At 36.9% G+C, this 17906-nt stretch overlaps 1 protein-coding gene and 1 long non-coding RNA gene across 3 annotated transcripts in view; one reads left to right on the forward strand and one right to left on the reverse strand.

The window, feature by feature from the left end:
- MAPKAP1 (MAPK associated protein 1) overlaps positions 1-17906 on the reverse strand; it is a 111029-nt gene that overhangs the window by 63765 nt on the left and 29358 nt on the right. For both annotated transcript variants that reach the window (XM_072431199.1, XM_072431200.1), the window contains exon 5: positions 4718-4890. In XM_072431199.1, coding sequence (XP_072287300.1) covers positions 4718-4890 — 173 coding nt within the window. The remainder of the gene's footprint in view (positions 1-4717; positions 4891-17906) is intronic.
- LOC140344207 (uncharacterized) lies at positions 362-5795 on the forward strand. Its single transcript, XR_011923512.1, has 3 exons — positions 362-442; positions 1547-1649; positions 5664-5795. It is a non-coding gene; the product is annotated as an uncharacterized lncRNA (long non-coding RNA).

Here is a 17906-nt window from a genome sequence, read left to right on the forward strand (position 1 = left end):
TGCCTGCACCTCTCCATTCTAGAGAAAATGGGGTTAAAGGTAGAGAAGCAGACACACCAGGGGGAGGGGGGGGGGGGTCCCTTAAGGTGAGTACCTAAAGGAGGAACCTATATTGAGGTATGTATATTGATTATCATATGCAAAACGGTAAGGTGAGTACCTAAAGGAGGAACCTATATTGAGGTATGTATACTGATTATCATATGTAAAACGGCAAGGGAATAATATTGAGTTTGGATTAAATCAGAAGTATTTGAAATGGTACTCTAATATACCATTAGAGTACATTTACCAAGTTTATCAAGATTTTTCCCTTGTGTTGTTTGTTTATAAACTTATAATATGCATTTTTTGTGAACCTAGATACCTCAAAATACGGTGTTGATCCCCACTAAACGTAAGATCACCCCTGAGGAAGCCCAAAATTTGCAAAAAGCGTCAGGTAATCGACTTATGCTTGCGACACCACTGTTTATATATATTCCTGTCAGAAGTTTATCGTCTAGTGCCCTTTAAGGGCCTAAATGGCAATGATCTGGATCTGTATCTCCAGTCACTGCAAAACGTAATATTGCATTGCATAACATTTGTGATAAGTATTATGAGAAACAATCAATAATACAAGTCTATTTTGTTTGCCACAAAAACCCTTCTCATAATTTGGTTTTTCTATTATTTATCTTCAGGGTTGGCAACTAGGCTATATTTATATAGGCTATATAAGTTATGGCCTATATATACAGACCTCCACCAGATGATACACTCCAATTCCTCAGTTATATTCAGCTGTGAGCCACATAAGTTTAAGGGGCTAAAATTAAAACCTATTACCCATTGGAATATATTTTTCAGTGTGCTTTTGTAGAACAGACTTGAAACATTTCAATTTCTGTTCTGTGTTCTTTGAGGATAACATTGTCTCCTTAATAATGTAAAATTTGCATTCTTAAAATTAAATGTTTTTGTCTTTCCTGTTTTTGCTTCCTGTTTACAACTTACATTAAATGAAATCATATTATGGTCACTGTTACCCAGATTCTCTTTTATATGCACATTTGTTATATATTTTATGTTCTCCTAATGCCAAATTAATTACATTTTAGAGGGGTTTAGCCACAAGTGTCCCCCATTTGCACCTACATTTTTGCTTTTGCTTACCTCTCCAATCCAGAGAAGTTGTGGTCCAAAGAAGAGAAGCAGACAAAGTAGCACAGTCTGACAGTTATTGTGTGAAAGGTAGGTATAAATTTAGGGGCCCACTCCAATGCTCTTTGCCATGTTAGTGGCCCCTAGGGTAGATGCACAACCCAAATGTTCAATTTTCACAAGTCGACCCTCATATCTGGAGATTCTTTAAAGAAAATTTGGTTACTAGTAGCTATGATGGTCCCCTGTTTACCCTAATAATTTCAAGTTGTTACAACCAACGATTTAGGAGATATAAAGTATTGAACACATTTGAACACACAGGATTTTTTTTTTCCCCCACAGAATTTAACTTTATATAAGTTTATATTAGTTTTTTTTATTTCCTTTCTTTGTGAAGGACCTCCAGATTCAGTCTTTTAAACCATGGTGGCAAAGACTGAATGAGAAATCTGCAGCCTTCAATCTCATGCATGCGCAGTGCAAGGATACAGGATGGAACGGTAAGCTTCAGTAAGAAAATGAAGGCTGAGCTTTGAGTGTTACTGCCAATGTGAACTAAGCTTAACTTGTTACGTTACATTGATCACACTATTACACTACTACAAGGGATTATGCTCTTAAAACATGGAACACTAGCAAATTGGGTCACAATACATGAGCACTTGACTCATGTACTTGACTGTTGGGGCATATTACAAAAATGAAAATAATGGACATACAGGGCAGCCATTAGAAAGTTGGAACAAAGTATATGGGGTAGGTAGAACACTAGCACAGTAATAGGGGTTACATAGACAACTGGGAGCACTAACTTTGCTGTGTCTTGCCCTGCTTACTTTTTGACCACCCAGCTACAGCTTGCCACGACCTGGCTGAAAAAAAAATTCTGGGGAGAACACAGCTTGGTTGTGGCATTCACTGCACATAAGCAGAACCCATACCCACAGCAGCCTCCTACCTCCCCCTTTTAGAATTCCAAGTTTTAACTGCATGATTGATGTGGAAATTAATTAATCTCAAAGTGCATGCTAATTGTTTAATTGCTTGCTTGATCTATATGGATCATTTTCGGGAATTAAAAGTAGCTGATTTACTCTGGCTATTGATTGAATGTGGCACTGAGTTATTCTGCTTGCAAACTGATTTGAAATTCCCTCAATTAATTCCCAAAACCTTTTGCTTCTGAGGCGGCTGGGTGCGTTTGCCCCTTCTGGCTGATCTATACTAACTTGTCATGCTTAAGAGATATTTATTATTAGATCCGGCAAGTAATAATGACACATTAATATTAGCGGGGGCTGTACATTTCTACAAAAAGGATTGCTAACGTGGAATTAAAACCGATATATTTGTCAGTATCAATTTTCTCAAATTCCATGGTGACCTGGGTGGACTAATTAATGGGCATTCCCTTCTCACGCAGTCAGCACTACAAAAGTCATTGTCAACGTTAAAAGGTTCCACCATGGGACAGCTTTTACTCTGCATTTCAGTACCCTGCCTAGTTATGGAAATGCAAAATAAAACATTTATTTTTGATCATCTATTTTTGTTTTAACAATGATTACTTAATTCAAGAAAGGTTAGGTGGAATTATGTTGATCAACATGGATTGGTGATCATTCCCTTATTCCCTTTTTAACCAACTTTTTATAAGACTATCTGTAAACAGCTTTCACATTGTATGAAGACATGGGCTTGTGGTTTAGCTCTTCTCATCATAACACTGCTCCAGCAGTGCTTTCTGAACTACTGTGAAAGTAATAAGCCCCAATAAACATTGGTGTAGCTGCACTAGGGTAATAAATAAAATTATCCAAAGTGTTTATACACTGTATAAACCACTGACATCATACTGTGGTCCAGTCCTTGAATGCAACCTGTACTGAATTAACCTGTTAATTCCCTCCCACAGCTCTGCACTGTGCACAGGCTATGTACAATAATAAAAGGATGTCCATGCCATGCCATTCATACATACATATGAATGTAGAGCAGTTTTTCTGACAAAACAACCTGAAGATCTAGGACTTTCTTATACATCCTAAAGTTGGAATTCTCTGGTATTTTCTAACAGGTCAATCCAGCACTGCGCTGGTTAAACAGACTATAATTTTTTTTAATTTTTTGTTTATACGTTAAGCAGCACATGTCTTTATTTAATAGAATTTGGGATTTTTTATCTTATTTATTTGAAGGTATGTACAGTGCCCTCCATAATGTTTGGGACAAAGACACATTTTTTTCCTGATTTACCCTTCTGGTCTACAGTGTACAACTTTAATTTAAAAACAATTTGGACTTCAAGACTTTAAAGTTATCTGCCTACATTTCTGTTTCAAAATGTAGAAATTACAACCCTTTTATTACATAGTCTCCCTCATTTTAAGGCAGCATATTGTTTGGGACAAAATAATGATAGGAGTAACAAAGTAGCTGCTTGAAACCTGTGATTTATAAACATCAAATGCTGAGTTACTTCTGCCTGGTCCCTACTGAAAACTCTTAGAAGGATTCTACTGTTAGTAGTCTCTGACTATGACATACCTGCCTCCTGAAGACTGTTGGACAGGCATTTGAGGATATTTTTTTACCATACAAAGTTTTTTTCTGTCATCAGCAGTAGAGGTCGTCCTTGGCCTTTCAAACCCTTTGTGATAACAGACCCCACCAGTGTATTCTTCCTTATTTTATTCCAGACTGTTTTGGGTAATTCTTAGGTTTGACCAAATTCTCTAAGGGTTTTATTCTTGTTTTTCAGTCTCATAATAGTTTTACCGACTTTGTCACATTTTTTCTCCTCATGTTGAACAATGGCAACTACAGACTCCAAGCCTAAGTATTTTATCCCTGTACTAATGGAGCAATGAAACACACGTGATCACATAACCTGTGAAGCCAATTGTCCTAAACATTATGGTGACCTGAAATGAGGAGCACTATGTATAAAAGGTGTTGTCATTTCTACATGGTGAAAATCTCAGATTTACAATTTTGCACTGAAAAGCAGAAATCAAAGAAAAATGTGTGTTCATCCTAAACATTATAGAGGGCTTTGTATATGTTGTGTGTGTGTGTGTGTGTGTGTATATATATATATATATATATATATATATATATATATATACACATATATACACTTCTGTAATTGATAATGAAAATAATAATATTTTACGTTTTTTCTTTCTTTTTTTTATGTATCATAAAGAAATTTTTTTAAAGAATTAAAAAAAGGTAGATGGAATTCTCTAAAACTACCCGACTAGATAATATGAAACAAACCTGATAACCACGGTGTCAAAATAATATCTGAATATTGTTCAGAGATCAGCACAAAGCAGTATATGGAATATAAGGAATATGACAACACTCACTGACAAAAAAAAATGGCCATGTGCGGTTTAAAATTAGGTGTTACTGATCATCAGAAGGAGGTTTTTATCCATGAACTCTGTATGAGATTAGTATAAGCACACTCATAGCTCCAATGTTTAAAACAGCTTAATATCAGCTCCCTAAATAAGAATTTTTTTCATAGAGGATAATATTTCTTAAAATATTTGGTTACTTTAGTTTTGGTTCCCGTCCTTCTGTTGTATACTGCCAGCAGATAAGTCCGATAAGATCATGAACCTTGGCATTAGCAATCGTGACTACAGTCATAGGCAAAAGCTTATCTTGGCTGGTTTGCATTGAGAGATAAACATCAATTTTCTTGGTGGCAGTTGTACCCACATGGCCCTGCAAAAAAAAATGAATAATGTCAAAGTAAGAACAGAAACTTGAAAGGACTGCTACATGTCAGAGGCAACTAAAAATTCAGTAACGAATATGGTGTTTGAGAATCAACATGTTAATTTAAATTTTGTTGACTTTTTTTAGGAATCCTTTTACAAACCCGATGATTGTCCTTTTTTTTGTTAGTATTGTGCACAAATTGAATTCAATTACAGTACTAGTGCCGTCAATAAGCAGACCTCAACCCATGCTGGAACTCATTATTTTATGCTTTTATCTAGCTGGGCAGGATAACACGACTAGTGGAGGAAGATGGAAATGCAGAGAAAAAAAAATCTTCAAAAGCAAATATCACAAACAAATGATTATCTGACAATATTTTGCTGGGCATGGAAATCATATAAATTCTGTGCAGATAGCGCCTCTAGTAGGAAGAAAAAAACATGAATTCAGAGATCTTAGGAAAGAGTAACAAGCCACACTAAGTATTAAGTATTGCAACCTTGGATAACACTATAAAATCAGCAAAAAATAATTGTTTCGTACATAGACAGAGCAAGGACATATTAAAATCAAATCACTGCCTATTTGAGAACTTTGTGCAGCTTTATATTCTCCCCGTTTTGTTGTGGCTCCTTTATTTGCAAATACAAGTATCACTATCCAGTGCTACCCACTTTGCAGCTTGTACTCAATGCCTTTGTTATTTACGCCCTGAGATGATATCACGCTGTGAAATAAAGTGCAAGTCTCTTTTTTTCCCTTCTCTTTTACAGGCTTGTAAATAAACTTGCATCGGGAGTAAGCGGGTTCATTAGGGATCTGGACATTAAACCAAAGGAAAACAGCCTCATAAAAATTGATTTGTTGCTTATCTACATGACCAAACAAGACTGAGTTTATTTTTTTTTTAACTCTTTCTGAGAACAAGTATTGACAAAACTACAAATATTCATTGCAATGAAAACTGTCTAAAATATTACTAGATTTTTAGTACATAAATAACTATTAAATAATCATATTTGTGTGTGAACTTATCATTTACATAAATTACACAAATGTAATGCAGAGAGAATAAAGGCAATAGTGGAGGTCATTTGTAGCAATCGGATTCTATGATATGTTCTAGAGCAAGTTAGCTGATTGGTTACTTGAAGAAGCCGAAAATTTTAACTATATTATTAGACCAATCAAACACACAAAAATGTAGCAATTGATGTGTTACCAAGAGGATGTCACACTTTGAAAGTCTGTTATTAAAGCTCAACAAAGGTTTCGCAAAGTTTAATGAGAAGTATATTTATTTATTATATATAAATTTACCACAACATCCCTAAAGAAAAGGGAGCTGGCTTTGGACCCTGAAACTAGGTATTTCTTTCTGCTGGACAGTGGTTTAGCTCTCCTTTTTATGTCTGTTTGTTGCAGCCATATTTGTCCACCAGCAGTACTGGATTTCCTGTAACTGCCAAAAACTGAACACCGTGCAGAAATTTGTGGTCTATATCATAGAATTTGTGCTCATGGAGAGTCACTATAAGTTATTAGCACAAGTGAATTCCTAGTGCATATCAAGTTGCCTCACATTTAATATGGTTTTTATTTAAAATATCCACAATTACTAAGCTGTGAAAAAAAGCATCTCTAGGCAAACATTTCTTTTAGTATTTAAATGTGGATGGTTTATACCCTTCGGTAAATATTTATTATAGTCCTATAGGGGACCTATCTGGTACTGGTGAATAGTGTCACGAAGAAGGAAAAATCAGTGGAAATCCAACACTTTAGAGTTGTGACCAGAATATGAGGTAAGGAAAAATCTTCCAGTGGAGACAACTGTTCTAAGGACAAAAAAAGGGAAAGAAATTCCCTGTAGTCCCTGTCAATTTTCCTCTACTTTTTAATTATTGACACTAGAAACACAAAGGAAGTTTCCAAACAGTACACTGACTTTAGAAAAAAAAAATGAATAACTTCCCTACTCTAACCAAAAGAATAAAATAAAATAAAAAGTAGAATACATGTACACTTTACTTCCCTGATGTGCTTACTTTGGGGAAAGTGATTAGCATTTTCAGGAAAATGTTAGCATGCAGTTGTCATATATTTCTCATTTTTTCTTTTCTGCTGCATTTTAATGTATCCAGCTGCAATCCATCTAATACATTTTTTGCTGCAGTTTTGTATAGCCTTGCTGTATGGCAAGTCTTGTCAGTTTTATCCACTGATCAGCTGGCAATGGATCAACATGACCTTTCAACATACAAAAAAATACGTTTGTGGGGCCTAAGGGTGTAAGTGTTCAGAGATGCTTTTTCCCTGACTTTTACATAAATGTGTAAAGCCCCTTAAATGAGCATCACCCATAGCCCACTGATTTTGGCTGAGCAGTACACATGTCATATCTGTGTCTGCATATGACCTGCTCTGCGTTGCTCAGCATACACAATGAAGATGCTATATAAAAGCAGACACATTAGTAATAAAACCACTTCCTGGTTATAGAACAGAGTGATTAAAAGCATTGTTCCATTTAGCTGATCACTGCAAATGTTTTGACATGTTTTCAGAAAGTTAGACCTTTCCTTTACGAGTTCTTTTCGAGTTCTTTTTCTGTACCCCCCACCCCCCCCAAAAAAAAAAAAAGCTTGAAACAAAAGTTTCTGATTTTGGATGTATCTGGTTTTAAAAATCTTGTTTTAACATTCGCAAAGGCTATTGCCTGGAGTAACGTGTATATAGTAGATTATGTGATGAATAGGGGCACAGATCTGTTCAGCACCCCTCCTCTACAAATTCTGTGTGTATGTGTGGCAGGATTTAATGAAAGTCTACTGGGGAATGTGTTCCTCTTCTCCATTACTGGCTGATGGGGCTTGTGGAAAGGTTACGGTGTAGTCATTAACATGCTCCTAAATTATACAGCAAATTTGGAGCACTCTTGAAATGACCTCTAAGACAATTTAATTCTAGACTTGCTGGAAAGTGCTCTGTTAATGCAGCCCAAACTGCTGATGTCCATGCAAAACTGAGAGGCACTTTGAGGTTACATGAAGATAAATACACAAAATGTATATACCTAACTGTAAATATGTATAATAAAACTGTAATTTTAACTAAGGTTTATTTTTTTTTTAAATATTTTCCCTTTATTGTCATGCATCATTACTTTTTATTTGTTATCTCAAACCAAAGAAAGTAAAGCATACAATGAACCATGAACGAGATGCTTGGAATCCTTCACTCCGATAAATGTTAATGGAGACATACAAGGTCTGACTAGGTTTTGAGAAGGATTTAACAAAAATCTTATCAGACGCAGATTTCCAGGCAGATCAAATAATTTGTTATCAATTAGAATTCCGCACTGTAAAGTGGGTTGGGGGGTGGGGTTGGGACTCGGCATCGCTCAGTATTACGGCTATTATTTAATTATGAGGCCAGATGGTTTAAGGCTTCGCTAGGCAGAATCTGCCGTGAGAAATACTTTATCTTCATTGCAATCATCACTACAACATCAGCTCCAGGGCTGAACTAACGCTCATGTTTTATTCCAGCCGCTTGTAGTGTAGAAGTTAATTATGTAACAAAAGAGATTGTGAATGGGGCTGCACCATCAAATGTTACAACATCGTCTTATCTTTTTCCTTCTGAAAATATACATATATTAGGAGATAACAAAATTAACCACACTGGAAAAATAAAACATTTGGCAAAACTTCATTATAGCTACTTTCAATTCAAAGTACTCTTTCTGACACTTTTCAGGATACACAAAGTACGTGTGTCTGTGTATGTTACATATTAAAATGTCTTCCTAGCAAGTTAAGCACACAGAAAACATGTGAAGTAGTCACCTCCACCATAAACAAAGTATTTTGCTTGTGCGGTTTGGTACTTGTTGTGTGGCCTTTGCAGCAATAAGAAGTGGGAACACTGGTTTTAAAATGGTAATAGCAGTAGTCCACAATAGATATATATTCTACGTCCTTGGACCTACTGTCTTCTGTAGCATGTCTGCTAAACCACCGTGCATAGTTGGATTCTTAGTGATCCAAAGGTCGGTTCAGAATTTGTTTATATTCTCTTGCCACAACTCCTCCCTGCTACCAATGCCTGTGTTTTTTCCTGAGCAGGTATACTTCTATAGAAGTCTATAAAGCTGTACTGCACAGGAAGAACAGAGGATTTGCAGCAGTGGAGCACAAATTAATACACAACGGTTGAACGGGAAGATGGGTTAAGTCAGTGGGGGGTGGATAAAGAACCTATTAATAAAATGCACTTATTCTTTAGGGGTAAAAACTATTCCTGATAATTTATCTTTGTCCAATGATTACATTTACCTGAAAAGGTTAGGGCTATAAAAGGCCTAGTCCAACCCCTAATTAAGAAGTCAATGTCCCCCTTTAGTGAGGATTGCCCGTTTAAACCCTTTTTAAAGTGGCTCAACATTTTAACACATATAACACATATAGTAGTGCCATCCATTTGGTTGAATGCTGCAAGACACAGTAGTTTGTTGCTAAAGGTTAAAAAATAAAAAAAAAAGGTCATGCCTTTATGCAACACACATACATACGTTTACCGCAAGTACTGTAATGCACTCCATTTCATCTAAAGATTCAAAATGATCCATATAAATCATGATCAAACCTGCTATCACAAGAAACACACTGTAAAAAAGAAATTAGCATTACAAGAAAAGAAATTAGCATTACAAGAAACTGTAGAAATCATAAATATGAAAAATATTTTAAAAAATATATTGCATAAAAAAAATATATTTTATTATATATTATATTAATTATATTATATTATATTATTATATATATATTAATATTATATATTATTTTAATACTGCAAGCCACATTCTACAGGGTGCCCAAGGTTATTATTTTTCATATTTGTGTATATTATGTTCTTTAAAATTACTAACTACAACCTCTGTATGTGGTCTATGCATATTACAAAAAATGATAGTAATATTAGATGCCATATATATTCAAAAGACTGTCCATTGTATGACCAAACTGTAACATGTTTCATAGAATGTTTCACACAATAAGATATAAAAAGAGTCTAATAATGTAACATGCAAGCAAAAAAATGGTAAAAAAAAACAAAAAACAAAAACATTGCTATACCTTCTGTATCGCTATAATTAAGCTATGCATGTTTAATGCCTCAACAGTTCCGGTTTTTATAATGACATAAATCTACTCAGCTGTTTCTCTGATGTGCTAAATAAATATTCAGCAGCTCACATATCATTGTGTTAATTAACCAGTGGTGTGGTGGACCCTCTGGATGTAGATGGAACAAACTAGGGGCAGGGAGGTACAGGTGCTGTCTAGGCTGGATACCCGTTGCAGCTGTCAGATAAAGATGGCCCTGTTCTTAATAGTCTAAAAACACCAGATTTGACGGCATAACACAATAAATAGACTGCACACAACAATCATTTCTGAGCCAAGCAAGAGATGGGCACAAAGTGACCTCAAAATATAAAACTGTTTATCACATTTTCCCACTCAAGCACTGTAAAGTAAGTGAATAAAATGGACGAAAATATACCTTGCTAAACAGAAAGTAATACATTAAATTACATTCAATCTACCTTTTAGTTTCAATACATTTTTATTGAAATGATATTTAATCCATTTTTTATAGTAACATTCTTAATTCACATGTTACATTTGTATCCTGTAACATATTGAAGGTCTAAAAAATACCGTTGATACACAATTATTTTAGGCTTAAGCTGCGTACACACGTGCAATTCCTGTCGTTGGAAAGGATCTTTCACGATCCTTTCCAACGACAAAGGACTACACGATGCATGAACGAGTGCTGTACATACAGCACCGTTCTGCTCTATGGAGAGGGGAGGGGGAAAACGACGGAGCGGCACCCTGCTGCGCGCTCTCCCCCTTCCCTTGCATTAGGATCGCTCATCGTTCATCGTCCATGGATCCGCCAGGACGGATCCACGGACGATGAACGACCTGGGCTGTACACACGCCAGATTCTCGGACGATGCCGACTATCGGGCGAGAAAAATTTGACGTGTGTACGCAGCTTAAGGCAGACATGCAAAATAAGTCTGCTTGAACCCTGAACATTGCCTTAATGCTAAAAAAATCTTCTACTGATGCTAACGCAACCAGTAGTATCCACGGAATGTCCTGGGTCTCATGCAGGTGTCATTGGTTTCTACCTCCTACTTCCACCCATTACAGAATACAGTTTAACCAAGTGTATCTGTTTTTAATTAGATAAATAGGTTTTTGAAATGTACTCTGAATAATGAAAGACAACTTTGGCTGGAGGTTAAAATAAAAGGTAAGGCCCACAAGAAGGATGTAAGCTATATACTTCATTGAATCACTGTGAAATATATATTTTTTGTCAGTACATAAATTCCTTTTCTTCTCTTAAAACACACACAGACACAATCAAATATTTTTCAACAAAACGGGAAGTTAAAAAAGCAAAAAAAAAAATAAGCCCTGGCAAAACCCAAGATGCTAAATAGGCCAGGGCAACCCTAAAAGCAGAATTAAAGGATGTCCCTTCTGCAAAAAGTATGCTTACCTGTCTGATCAGTTGCTTCATGTTTGGTTTGCTAAACGATAAAACAAAACTCATTATCTCCCCCTCTCTCAAATTCCAAATCTCCCCCTGACATATTCCTAACTGCTAATAATAATTTTATCCATCCCTCCCCGCATGCACATTGTCTTCTCATCATCTCCTCATTTACCCCCCATAATCAGAACAGTTCCAGGTCATGTCACTTTCACCTGCGCAACATCTCCAAAATCCACCCCTACCTGTGCCCAGAAACCACCAAACTCCTTGTACATGCTCTTATCTCTCGTCTGGACTACTGTAACATCTCCTCTTTGGTTTTCCACTAACCTGACTCTTTCCTCTACAATCTTTTATGAATGTTGCATCCATCCTTCTGACCGCTACTCTTCTGCTGCATCTCTTTGTAGTACTCTTCATTGACTTCCATTTCACCTGAAAATCAAATTTAAGCTCCTGTGCTTTGCCTTCAAATCCCTCCACAGTTATTGTCCCACTTACATTTTTGACCTGATAGAAAAATCTTTCCCTGGCCTCTCTCTTCGCTACTCCAATGACCTACTAATGACTTCCTCCATCATAACCCCATCACATGCACGACAGCAGACTTTTCAAGAGCTGCTCTGGCTTTCTGGAATGGTCTTTGTGGTCCTATTCGGCTGGCTCTTAGTTTCTGCTCCTTTAAAAGAGCACTCAAAACCCATTTTTTTCAAACTTGCCAACCTTTTATCTTTTGTCTTTTAAATCGCTCACTAATTCCCATCACTCCACATCTCCCCTTCTATTGTGTGTTACATCCCCCACCCTTCTAGATTGTAAGCTCTTCGGGGCAGGGTCCTCTCCTCCTCCTGTATCACTGTCTGTATCTGTCGGTCATTTGCAACCCCTATTTCATGTACAGTGCCGCGTCCTTTTAATATTATTAATAATAATATTATACCAATGGAGGAGTCTTGACTCGAGTCAACCAGTCATAAATCAAACTGATTGAACATGATTTAGAAATGTACACACCTCTCTCTATAGCAGGCCTCATAACTGACAATACATAGAGCAAAAACCAAGCCATGAGGTTAAAGGAACTGCCCAAAGAGTGCAAAGAAGGAAAAAAAATCTGCTGCACTAAAGGTTCCTAGGAGCCCAGTTGCCTCCATAATACTCAAACAGATGATGTGTGGACCAGGACTTTTCCAAGACTTTTCCAAGAGCTGGTCACCCAACCAAACAGAAAGTCCTAGTGAGAGAGGTGACTAAGAATCTTATGGCAACTCTGAGCTCCAGAGATCCTGTGTGGAGATGGGGCTAAGTTCCAGAAGGACAGCTATAATTGCAGCTCTCCACCAATCTGGGCTTCATGCCAGAGTAATGCTAGATGGAAACACATGAAAGCCCACTTTCAGAGGGACCCATGATGATTCAGCAACAGGGGCTGGGAAACTGATCAGGGTTAAGGGAGACTGAATGAAGCAAAGGAGTGCTCAGGACCTCAACCTGGGCCAAAAGTTCACCTTCCAAAGTTACAATGACCCAAAACACACAGCGAAGGCAACACGGGAGTGGCTTAGGAACAATTCTGTTAATGCCCTAGAGTGCCCCTTCCATAGCCCTATCAAACATTCTTGGCACATCTCTGGAGAGACCTGAAAATGCTGTCCACCAACAGTCCTAATCCAACCTGACTGAGCTTAAGAGGATTCAAAATGCAGAAAACACACATGGTCCACCCCATGGCCACAAAGCAGTTCTGTCGGGGGGCTCTGCCTGGCTAGTGTGGGCTAGAAAAAAAGGGGGTTATTCCAAAATGGGTCAGGTTACAGGGCCGTAGGCCACACAGGTACAGATGTAGTCCCAAAGATGTAGTCGAGTCAGGGGAACCATGTGGGGGGCATGGGTAGAAGAGGCCCTTGGGCTTTTATCTTTTATTCTTGCATCATTCCCACTTTGCTTTAATGTTATTTTTGTTACCTGGAGATTCCACACCTTTTCTGGTACGACTGGAACTAATTTATACTTCTGGGGGGACTGAGTGGTAGATGGAGTACAGGTGGGGCTTGCCTCCCTTTCTTTCACTATCGACTCATATCTTATAAATCTTAAGTTGGTCCTGGGGTGTTGAGCACGGGGCTTGTTTATTTTTTTTTTATCTATAGAATAACTTATAGAATAAAACAAATGTTTACAGGTCAAAATCACACTACAAAATTCACTTTAGTTTTGAAAATTAGGAATTCTTAATGAAGGCCTAACCCTACAACAGATATATTTAAATATATCAATTACTTATTAGCCAAAATGGCAAGGCTGGTATTTCAGGTTCTCCCTGTACATGCCAGAGGGAGCATCTCTCAAGTGTTTTAATTGCATTTTTCCATTTGCAGATTGGCCTGCTTTGCCCTAACAATCAGGTGGAACTTTGCATTAATATGCCTGGATCCGATGTGTTAATTTGATGTAACTTTTTTTGCCTTGACAATGTGTCATTAATTTGTTCGTGGGCCGGTCTAGCTCCGGAGCAAGTGACAGACTCAAATGCTGGGTTTCTTTATCCTGATCTTTTTTTTTTTTTTTTTTTTTTTTTTTTTAGCACGCCCCAGCCTGCTGCTTTCCTATGGACTGCTGTTAATTTGTAATGAAGTGGCATTCAGGAGGGTGCCTTGATTTTTAATTCTGACTGTGTCAGATCCTTCAGGAAAATTACAAGTTTCTCTCGTTGCAATTACTGCCAAGCTCCACTGATGAAAGGTTTACGAAAACTGCGCCTTTGTGAAGCAGGCTGGATGTAATCGGCTGAAACGGGTTTATCTCGACAGAAAAACAGAATGCGGGGTTTTTCTTCTTTATATAAAAGGCATCTCTTAACCCTTGGAAGCTTACAAACTCCCCCTCTGTCGTAAAATCTCAATTTTGCTGTCAACTTAATTAGCAAGTACTGTAGAATAAGAATGGTAAATAGCTCGACATTAGCATAACATGCCACAAATACTGTAATGTGGAAAAAAGAAAGAGGTTGTGAACAAAGAAGGTACAGCTCAAAGGGCTCTGAACCCAACAGTCATAACTGCTAGAGTACTACCTTTCTACACAATGTGTTCAATCAGAAAATTATTGAAGTTCATTGATATTGAAGAAATAACAATTGTTAGTACCTATAGAATTCTAGTGGGGAAATCTTTCAAGAATCAGTTTCAAAATACTGGATAATACCAGTGTTCTAGAAGATGGGCATACAAATCTGATAAGCTACATAAATTTAGTTTGCTTGCAGTGCTCATTCACAAAATGTACCCATCTAAATATTTTTCATAAATAGATATTTAATTATAGATGAAAGATACTAGGTTTAATAATTTGCAAACTTAATAAAATTTTGGGATATATATACCACATACAACAAAACCTTCTAGGAATGCAAAGTACAAATTTTCAAGAACCAACATGTTTCATATGTTGATTTATTGAAAAATTGATAAATGATTTATTTCACAATGAATCAATATTTTAACACTTATGCTAAGCATTCCTCATCTTGTCTCAAATAACTCCTAAATATTTGGGTATTACTATTTAATGATATTATCATTTTACAATCAGTGTTCATAGTTGGAAACAGTTGTGAATGCGTTAACTATCACATCTATGTAACCACAGCTGTGCCCACAACTCTGTATGCAAAATATACAGGTAGTCCTCAAATTAAGGACATCCAACATACGGACAACTCCTAGATATAAACAAGGCTTCCCTGCTCACTTGTGTGCAGAACTGAGGCTTGATGGGGAGGAGGGGGTCAGTTCGCTGCCTGCCCACCATGCCCCTGCCCTGCAGCTACTGCTCGCGACTGGATGGAGGCTTGATGGGGAAGAGGGGGGAGGGGGGCCTTTTACTGCCCGACCACCACACAACCTTGCAGTGGAGGTGACTGTGTGGTAGGCAGGTGGTGAAGCACCCCTCTCCATCCCTATTCATTTTAATTTGGAAGCCTGCTTGTACTGTACATACATCTTGTCATTCCAATACACCAGACATGCTGACGAGTGGTGCATTCCTGCTGTGATAGTGTGTACTGTACAGAAGAGCTCATCTTCAGGCTCTTCCTCCACTTCATCAACTCTATCAAGTTCTACCAACATTGTTTAAGGCTGTACTGTATTTGAAAATGTTTAAGCATTTACTGTGCATGCACAAAAGGATAAAAATAAATATTATGTTGGGACAAACGTCTGTCCTAATTGCATTAATTAAAATAATGTACCTGTTCTGACTTACATACAAATTCAATTTAAGAATAAACCTACAGACCCTATCTTGTATGTAACCCAGGAATTTTCTGTACATAGTGCATACATTTCATTATCCTATGTAGGCATATGAACTTTCTCTGTGCATTTGTCCTTACTCAAAAAATATACTAGAAGACAAAAATGTATAAATTCATAAAATATATGAAAAGAACTAATGAGGTTACTTATCCAAAATAGGTAAAGCACAAAGATAATTTAGAATAAATAATAATTTTGAAAAAATAAGGTATGTAGGGATCCCTATGAATCAAAAGATACAGAAAGGTATGAAAAAGTTAGGTGGTCTGTATACCCAATATTTTCCCCTTTGGCCTACTCATACCATTCTGAGTCTGGGGACCAAGGATCCTCCACTGCAAAGAAACCCCAATCACTGGTCCCTGCCTGCTCCCTTCTGCCAATGTCATCTTCTGTTATATTCAGAAAATGACAGACAAAAGAAAGTGTCTGCGTCAGGCTGGCAGTAAATAGGATACCCATGGAAGGACCCAAGGCAGAATTTAAAAAAAAAAAACAGAAAAACAAAAGATGGGTAAAGGAGTGTCACACAGCTCATAGCTTGGGTTGTTTCAAATGTTTGTTTTTTGGTATTTAATGTAAGTGGTTAGTTAGAGGAGGGTAAGGTTAAGGTTTTTTTTTTTTGTAACAAAGACATATCCAACCTCTCCTTTCTCGAAATGACCACATCCTCAATAGACACATAAAAAGAAATTTTGTGGAACACCACCAAACAATGGGATTTTTTAGGCCAGCCTTTACCAAGTTTAGCCAATTAGACACATTTTAAGTCACAAACCTATTTTATTAAATATCATTAAAATAAAACATTAAACATAAAAAAAAAACAATGTATAACAAAGAACCTCCTATTGGGGTTTCCAGGGTACACCCAATCTTTTCTACACGTTTCATGGAATAAATCAGCTTCCTCAGGAAAAATATAGAGATCTGATGTATGCTGACATGCTGACATGCAAAACCTCTTCCAATGGATAATTTGAGGATAATTGGAATAGCAGCAAAAGGATCACTTTTCAAGATGATAGCGAATTGTTGATATGGATCTGAGATATTTTCTCATATAACATCCAGAACTTTGATGTCTTTTCTTATAGTTGTGGTATTATAACCATAAGAAAGGTAATTCAAAAATATCAATACACTCCTCCAAATATGAATGCACTCAGACACAGCAGGGTACTTATCAATAATCAACTTTTGGTGAATAACCGGTTCCTTCCATGCTAGCAGAACCGCTCACCTTCCTATATTACAATGTGGATAACTCCTTTGCATGCTGCCTCATTACATCCTGTGGAGATCTCCCCAATAGAAACTACAATAGGAGGTTCTATGTTACATTGATTTTTTTATATTAGGCTGGCCTAACAAGTCCCATTGTTTGGTGGTATTCCACAAATTTTGTTTTTATGAGGTTGTTCATTTGCCCAAATTCAGGTTCAAATGAACACTCTTTATACAGCAGTCAGTAAACTGTAGGGTGAGAAAGTGTGCCAGTGGGAGGTATTTCCAATAACATTGAAATGTGACAAATGTTATGATCAGATTATATTTATTGCTATATAATTTCAATAAGGTTAATATTTCAATAAGTAACAGTTTGCATTTAGAGTAGAAGTTCCAGGTTTTAGAATATCTTACTCTTCCCTAATTAAACAGGAATCAGAATGAAGATATGGGCCTAGATAAGTCTTGCCCAGGTCATTTTGTCTTAAATCTACAGACTGCTTTTGAGACTTCACACAGAAAGTATATTTGATAAAAAGCATAGGGGTAACCTAGTATTTTGCTATGCAATTCCTTTAAGCAGATGTCAAGTGATTCGAAATGGTCCTCTTCCCCTTATCCCTTGGAAGGTGCAGCCCCCAACCGGCTGTTTTTCACACAGTGACAAAAGAAAAAAAATATGCTTCATTTTTTCCCAGCTGAACCATCATATTAAATTCACTGCCAATTTTTAAAAGTGCATTAAAAAAATTATTATCTATAGTAATATAATATCCAGGTAACTAACACCTTATACATATTTAGTTTTATTTTAACCCCCCCCCCCCCCTTTAAAAAAAAGGTGTGGATAAGGAGGGGCAGTGACGGAAAATCATT

Source organism: Pyxicephalus adspersus, chromosome Z (assembly GCF_032062135.1).
Source record: "Pyxicephalus adspersus chromosome Z, UCB_Pads_2.0, whole genome shotgun sequence".
Taxonomy (NCBI): Eukaryota; Metazoa; Chordata; class Amphibia; order Anura; family Pyxicephalidae; genus Pyxicephalus; species Pyxicephalus adspersus.